This window comes from Pituophis catenifer, unplaced genomic scaffold (assembly GCF_029215685.1).
Source record: "Pituophis catenifer annectens isolate HBS135680 unplaced genomic scaffold, rPitCat1.0.hap2 SCAF_1, whole genome shotgun sequence".
NCBI lineage: Eukaryota > Metazoa > Chordata > Lepidosauria > Squamata > Colubridae > Pituophis > Pituophis catenifer.
The window spans coordinates 338,366,748-338,379,060 of record NW_027256881.1 but is presented as its reverse complement, the minus strand read 5'-3'; the positions used below and the strand labels follow the sequence as shown (position 1 = coordinate 338,379,060).

The window sequence follows — 12,313 nt, the reverse complement described above, 5'->3', positions numbered from 1 at the left end:
CACCAAACCTTGTAGCAAGGAGTTCCATGATACATGGACTAAGATAAGGAAGATAGAATCAATTTTTTTTCTTTGCTTTTCATTTCTAAATTTCATTCAGTTCTTATTTCTGCCCAAATCTGGATTAATTTCCTAATTTTTTGTAGGTACGTGAGTTGTAAAGAGAGAGGAAAAAATTACTAGAATATGTAGTTGTATAAAATTACTAGCGATACTTACACTGTGGCACATAAGTTGTTCATTCGGTACATGCAATTAAATATTGTGTGACCATAAAGTATAACAAAAGTACACGATTGAAACTCAAAAAGTTTAACTTCAGAACACAACTCTCTGCATAAGGCTTCTGACAGACTTTGAAGAGCCAAATCATAAACGTAGATATCAGCGAGAGAAGCTACAGCGTAATCCTTTAAATATATTTACTTGCCAGCTTAAAGCTTGTCTGTAAGACTCGGAATCAATAAAACGGCAACAGAATTTAATAAGAAAACAAGCAAATAAAAAAAAAAAAAAGACCAACCACCAGAAAGGACAGATCTATAATTCTCAGCCTGGAAATTTGAAATTGTTTTCTAAAATTAATCCCTGGAAGGGACCTCAGAGGTCTTCTAGTCAACTCTTTACTCAAGGCAGAGACCTTGTACCGTCCTGGTGGTCCAGTCTATTTTTGAAAGTCTCCACTGATGAAACACTCACAACTCCAGGAGGCAAGCTGTTCCATTGATTAATTGTCCTCACTGTCAAAAAATTTCTCCTTCATTCCAGATTGGATCTATAATTAACAGATTTCTTCCCGTTATTTCTTGACTTGTCCTCTTGCTTTGGAAAATAATTTCATCCCCTCTTGTCTGTGACAATCTCTCAAGGACTGGACAGTTATGCCCCCACTAATCCTTCTCTTTGATACGAGCTAGACATACTTAACAGGGGGTTGGACTAGAAGACCTCCAAGGTCCCTTTTCCAGCTCTATGATTCTATGTTCTATAATCAAATTCTACTTACCTCTCCCACCAGGCATTTGACCTGATGCATAAGAGACGAAGGCCAGCACGCAAAGAAAAACTCCGGTGTCCCTCATTTTCAGAGCTTGTGAAACTGAAGGGTGGCCCTGTACCTTTTTAAATATTCTCTCCACCTCCCGCCCCCCTTGCGCTTTAAAAAAAAAAAAAGATTTGGAATTAGTAAACCTGAATAGTTCACCTCTGCTGCCCCCGTGAAGCGTTTTGTGGTTTGCTATTTATGAAGCCGCATTCCGCTCAACTGAAGTTTTCTCCCTTCTGATGTAGGAGACGTCATTTCTGGCTCTTGGGGGTTTTTTTGGGGGTGGGGGAGAAAAAGAGAAGACAGAGAATTTGTTAGAAAAATAAACAGAATGAGAAAAGCATTAGGAAAACGGCCTGCATTGATTACACAGTGCATGTACAGGGAAGAGGAGGGGAGGGGGAAGAATGATGTATGGCATTGCAATTCAATTCCAGACAGACATCAAGAAAAACTCTTTCTGAATTACAGCAGACTTTTTTGTTGTTTTTTTAAAAATATATAATGAAGTTTTTCCTCCATAGCAACCCTCAGGACAATCTTTAGCATTTTCCTCCCCAAATAACCTCATTCGCTCTCTGCTCTTCGTAAGTTGTTTCGGGATGGGCTGAACAGAATAACAAGAGTGGGAAGGGACCCTGGAGGTCTTCTAGTCCAACCCTCTGCTCAGGCAGGAAACCCTATACTATACTATTTCAGACCAATAGTTGTCCAATCTCTTCTTCAAAACTTCCAGTGTTACAGTATCCACAACTCCTGGAGGCAAGTTGTTCCACTGATTAATTGTTCTAACTCAAGGAAATTTCTCCTTAGTTCTAGGTTGCTTCTCTCCTTGATTAGTTTCCATCCATTGCTTCTGGTCCTACCCTCAGGGGCTTTGGAGAATAAGCTGATTCCCTCTTCCTTGTGGCAGCCCTTTAAATATTGGAAGATTGTTATCATGTCGTCCGTAGTCCTTCTTTTCATTAAACTAGACATACCCAATTCCAGCAACCGTTCTTTATATGTTTTAGCCTCCAGTTCCCTATTCATCTTTGTTGCTCTTCTCTGCATTCTTTCTAGAGTCTCAACATCTTTTTTACATTGTGGTGACCAAAACTGGATGCAGTATTCCAAGTGTGGCCTTACCAAGGCATTGTAAAGTGGTATTAACACTTCACGTGATCTTGATTCTATCCCTCTGTTAAAACAGCCTAGGACTGTGTTGGCTTTTTTGGCAGCTGCAGCACACGGCTGGCTCATATTTAAGTGATTGTCCACTAGGACTCCAAGATCCCTCTCACAGTTACTACTGTTGAGCCAGGTACCACCTATACTGTACCTGTGCATTTTGTTTTTCTTGCCTAAATGTAGAACCTTACTTTTTTTCACCATTGGATTTCATTTTGTTAGATAGCACCCAATGTTCAAGTCTGTCAAGATCCTTCTGTATCTTAAGCTTGTCGTCTGGGGTGTTGGCTATTCCTGCCAGCTTGGTGTCATCTGATCTCTCCCATTAAACTGACGGCAGCCATGTTTCTCAACCTGGACTTCAACTCCCAAAATTCCCCAGCCAGTATAGCTGGGAGTTGAAGTCCACCCAGCTTAAATCTTCCAAGACTGAGAAATATTGCTCTAAGGAATATAAACAGCTCTTGTTTGTTTTAATCAGAACTAAGTTGGTAAGGTTGACAAACATTGATCTGGAGTAAAGAATTATAGTTTATGGAATATCTTCTTAACAGATCCTGCGTAGAAGATATATTTTATTTGGGTAACTCTGTGGATCATAAAATCATCACCTTCCTCAAGCTGCATCTTTGGACTGAAAAGCAACTGAACAACCTTAGATGTTAAACCAGGAAAATTGAGCGAGGCCAACGGGCTTCCTTATTTATTTATCAAATTTACATGGCTGCCCAACTCATGGACAAGTCCCTCACTTTTTATTCCTTGGTAAGTGGTTTGTGATGAGGAAAAGGACTGATCCTGATAATGGGATGGAGGTGTCAAAAAAGTCAAGATGGCAGCCACAGTAGTGTACCTGTTTCTCTTCCTGTTACATTATATGTTTAAATAATATATCTTGGTTACATTAAACAAGCAAAAAGCCTGTTATATGGACATTTCAAGAGCAATGGGCCAATGTTTCTATCATTTCAGTGTCAAGAGTCAGAATGGTGGAGTGGGAAGGAACACCAAAAATCATATAGTCCAGGAGTGTCAAACTCGATTTCATTGAGGGTCGCATTAGGGTTGCATTTGACCTCAGGGGCCGGGGTGGGCATGGCCAGCTTGACATCACTCATGTCGGGGTGCCTGTGGTGGCCCAAGCGCTCTGCCAGGAAAAACGGAACTCGGGTGGGCTGCATGTACCCACTCCGGGCCCTGTTTTCAGCTGCAACAGCCTCCTGCAGCCCTCTGCCAGCAAAAATGGAGCTCCATTTTCGCTGGCAGAGGGCTGTAGGAGGCCGTTGCGGCTGAAAACAGGGCCCGGGGCGGGTACACGCAGCCCACCTGAGTTCCATTTTTGCTGGCAGAGGCACCACGGGCCGGTCCTTCACTGTTTCCAGGGCGGCCCTGCAGGCCAGATCTAAGCACCCCCCCCAGTCCGGCTCCGGCTCCCCAGGCCTTGAGTTTGACACCACTGATCTAGTCCAACCCTCTGCAAAGTGCAGGAGAACCAACTCAACTATCTAAAAGGTGGCCAGCCAGCCTCTTAATGACTTCCAGAAATGGAGAACCTACCCTCCTTAAGGGTCTAGGACAGGGGTCCTCAAACTTTTTAAGGGGGGCCAATTCACGGTCCCTCGGACTGTTGGGGGGCCGGACTGGCTGGGGAGGCCCGTGGCATGGTGGTCATGTGACTGGGTGGGCATGGCCAATTTAGCAGTCCATTAAACAATACACACAAATTAAACTTTAATTTTTTATGCTCCTGGGGGTGGAAAGCAGGTTAGTGAAGGGATGTGGCTGCCTTGGGGGCAGGTGAGGGACTTCTGTTTGTGTGTGTGTCTCTCCCTCCCTCCCTCCCCCCCCTGTGTGTGTGTCACTCTCTCTGCCTCCCTCTCTCTCTCTGGAGGCTGGGGAGGGTAACAGTACCACTCCAGTACCACCCTGCTGCCCAAAAATGGGCCCGTTTTTGGCCTCCACGCATCCCGTTTTTGGCCTCAGCCTCCAGAAGGCGGGTGGGGGCCAGCAGGTACGTGGGGTGATGTGGGCAGCAGTGGTGGGTTTCAATTATTTTTACTACCGGTTCTGTGGGCGTGGCTTGGTGAGCGTGGCATGGCTTGGTAGGCGTGGCAGGGGAAGGATACTGTAAAATCTCCATTCCCACCCCACTCCAGGGGAAGGATACTGCAAAATCCCCATTTCCTCCCAATCAGCTGGGACTCGGGAGGCAGAGAATAGATGGGGATGGGGTCAGTCAGAATTTTTACTACCAGTTCTCCAAACTACTCAAAATTTCCACTACCAGTTCTCCAGAACTGGTCAGAACCTGCTGAAACCCACCTCTGGTGGGCGGGGCAACCTCATGGTCTCACATGGGCTGGATTAATGGCTTCGGTGGGCCGTGTCCGGCCCGTGGCCCGTAGTTTGAAGACCCTTGGTCTAGGACAACTCACCGCAGCCAACTTGCCACAGGCCAATTTGCCACTGGACAATTCAGCATAAGGACTAGTTTCTTTTTTTTTCCCCAAATCAATTTTTATTTAAAAAAAAAAAGAAAAAAAGAAAAATAAAACATACAAACATCATTCATTCAATCAAGTACAGACAGTACATCGGGACTAGTTTTTTTTTATTATTCATCAAAACATTACAAAAGCTGGTAGTCATGGGATTGATTTCCTTTGATAGAAGGAAATACCACGAAGTCAACAAAAGTAAAAGGACCTAAATAAATCCTGCGTCAAGTTGTTCCGGTCCTTAGTTGGATATAGATCCCACCACGATGAAGTTTTTCCTTCAATCATACTTGCTTACAGCTGATTATAAAGTCACTTACTTTGTGTGAAGAGCAACATTATAAATTTGAAAAAAATCTAATAAATAAAAAATACTATCATATTTTTCAAGATTCGTGACAAACTCTCCTTATTGGATTATCTCCCGGAACCTTCATATTATATCTTTTCCTCCCTCTTTCCTGTCCAGAATGAACATTAATTACCCTCAATTCCTCATCAGTCAAATCCTGAAATTCCTTCTGAGAACTGTCTGAAATCCTTACGCATGACTGCAAATGGAGCGTCTGCCACAAATCCCAGCCAGCTCCCAGTCTTTCTCCAGAATTAGCAGGTGATCATTCTGGACTGTTTCTCTTTGGCAACTGTTTTGGCAAGACTTAACCCTGACCGTTTCATCAATGATTTTACTGTCCTTCAACTTCCAAGACCTCGTGAGATACAAAGGAGGCTGAAGAGAGTGCTTTATTTTTTTACCCAGGGATGTAAAAGAAATCAACTACAGATGCCTTTTAGCTGAAATGCCTGGAATTTGCTGGTGCCTCTCCTTAACCCTAACATTTTAGATCAAAAAAATGCACCAAAACACAATCATAAATAGCACTTAGACTTATATACCGCTTTACAGTGCTTTTATAGCCCTCTCTAAGTGGTTTACAGAGTCAGCCTCTTGCCCCCAACAATCTGGGTCCTGATTTTACCCACCTCGGAAGGATGGAAGGCTGAGTCAACCTTGAGCTTGGTGAGATTCGAACTGCTAAATTGCAGGCAGCCGGCAGGCAGCAGAAGTAGCCTGCAGTACTGCACTCTAACCACTACGCCACTGTGGCTCATGGAAGTTCCATTTAATGGCAGTGCAGAGCTGATATTCAGGTAGTCCTCAACTTACAGCCACAATTGAGCCCAAAATTTCTGTTGCTGAGTGAGTTTTGCCCCATTTTATAACCTTCCTCGCCACCGTTGTTAAGTGAATCACTGCAGTTGTTAAATTAGTCACACAGTTGCAAAGTGAAACTGGCTTTCGCCTTGGGTTTGGCTGTCAGAAGGTCACAGAAGGTGATCACATGAACCCGGGATAGTGCAACTGTCATAAATATGAGTCAATTTCCAAGCCTCTGAATTTTAATCATGTGACCGTTGCAAGTGTGACAGTTGTAAGTGTGAAAAACGATCATAAATCACTTTTTTTCAGTGCCATTGTAACTTTGAACACTCACTAAACAAAAATGTTGTAAATCGAGGACTATATGTAATGGTCTGGTTAAACTTTGGGGCTTGGCCTAGGAAGACTTAGGTTCAAGCCCTCCCTTGATCATGGAGTTCATGGGGTGACTTTGGGCCAATCGCCTACCTTACAGGGATGTTGTTCTGGGGAAGGAAATGAGGGAACATTGTGAAAGCACCACTTTTGAGATTTCAGGGATCCATATTATAATAAGTTATTAGTCCTGTAATGGAGAAGACAGTCAAGGGATAACAAAACTGTGCCCCCACCCCCACTGCCAAATGTCCTGTGGTAACAGTTCCAGAAGTTTATTTCTCCGTATTGTGTATTTTTTTAATTAGGCTTTTTAAAAACAAGCCTCTCTCTCTCTCTCTCTCTCTCTCTCTCTCTCTCTCTCTCTCTCTCTCTCTCTCTCTCTCTCTCTCTCTCTCTCTCTCTCTATATATATATATATATATATATATATATATATATATATATATATAATACTTTTTTAGTCAGGGTTTTTTTTTTCTTTTTTTCCTACGTAGCTCAAGATGTTTGTATAGCCATAGCTGGGTGATATCTCAAATCATCACTTTCAGGCTTTATCAGACATTTTGTGTTGTCTGTTATGAGACTTAAGGGAGACTTGGATAGTACTATTTCTGTCTTATGAGACTTCTTCAGCCAGCCACACCCTTATTTTATGACTTCTCCCTGTAAAGGTCAAATATTTATTTTTATTTTCTTCTTTTAATTCATAGGTTCATATGTATAATACTTTTTTAGTCAGGGTTTTTTTTTTCTCATATATATATATATATATATATATATATATATATATATATATATATTTTCTTACTTCTTCGTAGGGTTTATGTGTGTTTTTCTTCTAGCCAGGTTATATATATATATTAATAAAGTCTTGAGAAGTTTATTAACCTGGAAGTCAGGCAATGAATAATATGAAATAAATTGCAACAACTCAGTGAGATAATAGGGTATGTTACTGAATGTTGGATGTGTTTAATTAATTCACAATTGCTGCCTGAAAGAGCATCTTTACGAAAACATTGAATTATCGAAGTGGAAAAACTACAGAGGTCTTTCATCCCAACTCCAAGCCCAAGTAGGAACTTGCAGGTCCTCCCAGATAAATGGCTTTGTTTAACATCTTCAGTAATGGACTCCCCATGAAACAGGCTACACTGCTTCTTAGCATTCATGGTCAGAAAATTCCTCCTTATTTCGAGGTTAAATCCACAGCTCTGCAGCCTTGGAACAACACTTTGAGGGTTAGGACAAGGGTCTCCAACCTTGACAACTTTAAGACTTGTAGACTTCAAATCCCAGAATTTGAGGAACTCTGGGAATTGAAGTCCACAAGTCTTAAAACTGCCAAGGTTGGAGACCCCTGGGTTAGAAGACTGTGATCATATTTTATCATAAGTTTATTTGTCAAGCATATATAAGATAACAGGTAAAAGTATAAACATAATTTGAATACATGAAAAGAGTAAGTAAAAAGGAATATTAGGACAGGGACGGTAGGCACGCTGGTGCACTTATGCATGCCCCTTACAGACCTCTTAGGAATGGGGTGAGGTCAACAGTAGACAGTCTAAGGTTAAAGTTTTGGGGGTTTGGGAAAGAAACTACAGAGTCAGGTAGTGCATTCCAGGCATTGACCACTCTTACTGAAGTCATATTTTCTGCAATCGAGTTTGGAACAGTTTACCTTGAGTTTGTATCTATTATTTGCTGGTGTATTGTTGTGGTTGAAGCTGAAGTAGTTATTGGCAGGAAGGACATTGTGGTAGATAATTTGATGTACTATGCTTAGGTCAGACTGAAGTCGGCCTAGTTCTAAATTGTCTAAGCCCAAAATTTGGAGTTTGGTGGCATAAGGTATTTTATTGCAGTTAGAGGAATGGAGGACTCTTCTCGTAAAATATCTCTCGACTCTCTCAATTGTATTTATGTCCGATATGCAGTGTGGGTTCCTTCACCTTGTCTTCTTTAGGCTAAAGAGACCATATGGAAGAAACCAGGAGACAGTAAGTTGTAGTCTCTTGCCTCACGCATGAATGTTGACCGGATGACTTCGGGCCTATTACCAGAAAACTGTGAGTTTTAGTTCCATCCTAGACATGAAAGCCAGCTGAGGTGACTTTAGTCCAATCACTTGGAGATGGTAAGTTCTAGTCCTGCCTTAGGCATGAAAGCTGGCTAGGTGACTTTGGTCCATTCCCTCTCTTTCAGCTCACCTCACCTCATAGGATTGTTGTTGTGAGAAAACTAGGAGGAGGAAAGAATATGAGGTATGTTCGGTGCTTTTGAGTTATTTATAAAAATAATCAAAACTGGATTTAAAAAATTCTAAATTTTTTAAAAAAATTCCTTAAACCACATCTGGTAAGTTGTAACTTCCAAGTCCTTCACTATCTTCATTGCTCTTCTGCACTCTTTTGAATCCCTTGGCATCCCTCTGGTATTGGGGGTGTCCCAAAATGGACCCAGTATTCCAGGGACAGACCGATCAGTCCAGGAGAGAGTACAACCATCATTTCCTGTGAGTCAATGCTATGGTATTGGTGCAGCATGGAATTGCATTGGCTGTTTTGGCACCTGGAACACGTTACTGATTCATGCTTACAGTAGTGGCCAAAATTGTGGAAACCTTTTGGGAAAAGTGTATTTTTGACATTCAATGGCTAATAACACCGTTTTTTTTTTTTTTTGGAGTTTCAAGATAATCATATTCCACTGCTAGAATGACCTGGGAATAGCCCAGACCTTAACCCATTTGAAAATCTATGGAGCCGATTAAAGAAACTTGTTCGTCAGAAGCGAGCCAGCAATAAAACCCAGTTAATAGAAGCAATGATTCAATCTTGGTTTCACATTATAACAGCTGCAGAACTAAAAGACTTGGTTCACTCCATGGGAAGATGTTGTAAGGCTGTTATTGCATTACATTCTTGATTAAATTATCTTTCCATTGATATATGATTTTATGGTACTACTCCAAAAGAAAAAAGTGGTGTTATTAGCTAGTTTTAGAAAATACACTTTCCACAAAAGGCTTCTACAATTTTGGCCACTACTGTAATCTGTGGCCCACCGGGACATCTGGTCTGAGGTAGAAAGGTAGAAAGAAATTGCAAATTTGCTTCTCCATACCCAGAAACCGGAGACCAAAGTAGCAGAGCTGACCTTGTTCTTGTTTTCCAGAAACTTCTGACTGGCTCCTGATGAAAGGAGCTCCCAGTTCAGGTCACTGAGGTTCCTCACCTGCCCTGTGTGTGGTCTCCTTTGAGGGATCCGACTTGGCTGCCGTTGAAAACAGGACTTTGGTTCAAGTGGACATTTGGCACAGCTTAGCAAGGCATCTCCAGACTTCTGAAATGGCTACGTTTGCATGCAAAAATAGATGGAGAATGGGAAATAGTGGGGAAGGCTGAAGACACGGGTTGTTCTACTGAGAAGGAAGGAAAATCCAGAGCTTGTATAGTACTCGCCTTGTCTTTGGTAGCATCAGCATGTCAGTTTGAAAAAGGTCTTCCTCCTGCTGTAATATGGTGCAGTTGCCAGCTGGCCCAATTCTTTAAAGAACCTTTGTATGGCTCTTAAAGAGATGCTTGTTTGTCTGATTTTGGGGAAGGGAAGCCATTAACGATCAAGGTGACAAGAATAGTAGGAGTGTAAGACAAGCTGCTTTTTAAGTCCACCTATCCAGCTAGACATCCTAGGACTGCAACTCCCAGAATCCTAGTGGGCTGGAGGGCACCTGCTTGGAGAAAATGCTAAAAGGTTGGAGAAAATACTAAAAAGTTACAGCAGAATACAGGTAGTCTTTGTCTTACAAGAGTTTGCTTGGGAACCGTTCGAAGTTACAACGGCACTGAAAATAGTGACATGACCATTTTGAGCTATGGTGCTAGAGGAGACTCTTGCGAGTCCCTTGGACTACAAGGCGATCCAACCAGTCAGTCCTAGAGGAGATCAACCCTGACTGCTCTTTAGAAGGCCAGATCCTGAAGATGAAACTCAAATACTTTGCCCACCTAATGAGAAGGAAGGACTCCCTGGAGAAGAGCCTAATGCTTGAGGGCAAAAGAAGAAGAGGATGACAGAGAATGAGGTGGCTGGATGGAGTCACTGAAGCAGTCGGTGTGAGCTTAAATGGACTCCAGAGAATGGTAGAGGACAGGAAGGCCTGGAGGAACGTTATCCATGGGGTCGCGATGGGTCGGACACGACTTCGCAACTAACAACAACAACATGACCATTTTGCAGACTTATGACCGTTACAGTATCCCCATGGTCAGGGGGGAACTCATATTTATGATGTTGCTGTGTCCCGGGCAGTGGTGGGTTTCAAATTTTTTTACTACCGGTTCTGTGGGCGTGGCTTGGTGGGCGTGGCTTGGTGGGCATGGCAGAGGAAGGATACTGTAAAATCTCCATTTTGTCCCCAATCCAGGGGAAGGTTACTGCAAAATCCCCATTTCCTCCCGATCAGCTGGGACTTAGGAGGCAGAGAATAGATGGGGGCGGGGCCAGTCAGAATTTTTACTACCAGTTCTCCAAACTACTCAAAATTTCCACCACCGGTTCTCCAGAACTGGTCAGAACCTGCTGAAACCCACCTCTGGTCCCAGGGTCACCTGATCACCCTTTGTAATCTTCTGACAAGCAAAGTCAATGGGGAAACCAGATTCACTTAACAACCATGTTACTAATTTAACAATTGCAGTGGTTCACTTAACAAACATAGCAAGAAAAGTTGTAAAATGAGGTAAAACTCACTTTGCAAATTTCTCACTTAGCAACATAAATTTTGGGCTCATTTGTGGTCATAAATTGAGGACTACTTGTAACAGAAGAGCAGAGTTGGAAGGGGCCTTGGAACTCTTCTAATTATTAGACAAATTGTCTTCTTAAAAGCCTGCCGTGTTGAAGCACCACAATTTCTGGAAGCTTTTGGACCCAACCTCTGAAGCATTAACCATCCATTCATATAGAGCATCATGAAGAAACTTTAAAAATTGGAAACATTCAGTGCAATGCCAAAAAATAAACAAAAATGAGGCCTGGTGGAAAAAGTGGAATGATATTTGTTTTTTTCTCCAAGTATTAAAGGATTGCTGGAAAGCCTTCTCTCCTTAAATCTTGAAGCTCGGACTTTTTGTAAAAGGGAGGAAATGTTGCGGTTACATTCTGTTATAGTCCTTTGACGGAGACAGGGAAATGCAATATTGCTGCTGGAGTTGCCAAATGCTTGCTCCAACTCTGTTCCTGTGCTTTGAGACACATTTTTTGAGAAAAAAAGAGACCACTCCAGATTAAAGTGTTCTTTGCATAGGCTCTAAATTTAATCTGCTGAATGTCTGTGGGCCAAGCGGAGGATAAAGCCTTCAAAAACAAGGATTGTGGAAACACTTAAACCTCATTCTCTAAAATGTTCCAAGTTCTTTTCCTCAGAAAATTACTTTGATGATTTAATTCCCACAATTTTGAGAATTTTTTTTTTACAATTCTGAGAATTTCCTTCTATCAGGTTGCTGAAAATTGATGACAAAGTTTCCTGTCACTTACAGGCAGGAAATACACAGTTGTAATGTAAGCCCGAAAATGGTTTGAGGTAATTAAAAACACACAGAGACAGACAGACATCATCCTCATATCTAGAGAATAAAATCTGGACCTGATATCATGCATAAAATGGCCCATGCAATTTTATACCATGCGAAACATGAATTACATGTCATGTTTCCCCCGCACCCAAATCAGAGGTGGGTTTCAGCAAGTTCTGACCAGTTCTGGAGAACCAGTAGTGGAAATTTTGAGTAGTTCGGAGAACCGGTAATAAAAATTCTGACTGGCCCCACCCCCATCTATTTTCTGCCACCCAAGTCCCAGCTGATTGGGAGGAAATGGAGATTTCGCAGTAACCTTCCCCTAGATTGGGGAGGGAATGGAGATTTTACAGTATCCTTCCCCTGCTATGCCCACCAAGCCATGCCCATCAAGCCATGCCACGCCCATCAAGCCACACCCACAGAACCAGTAGTAAAAATTTTTGAAATCCACCACTGACCCAAATATTAT

General features: G+C 42.2%; 1 protein-coding gene across 1 annotated transcript in view; it reads right to left on the bottom strand.

The window, feature by feature from the left end:
• COMP (cartilage oligomeric matrix protein) overlaps positions 1 to 1,082 on the bottom strand; it is a 44,325-nt gene extending 43,243 nt beyond the window's left edge. The window contains exon 1 of the mRNA XM_070931836.1: positions 1,007 to 1,082. Coding sequence (XP_070787937.1) covers positions 1,007 to 1,082 — 76 coding nt within the window. The remainder of the gene's footprint in view (positions 1 to 1,006) is intronic.
• Between the last annotated feature and the right edge of the window lie 11,231 nt (positions 1,083 to 12,313).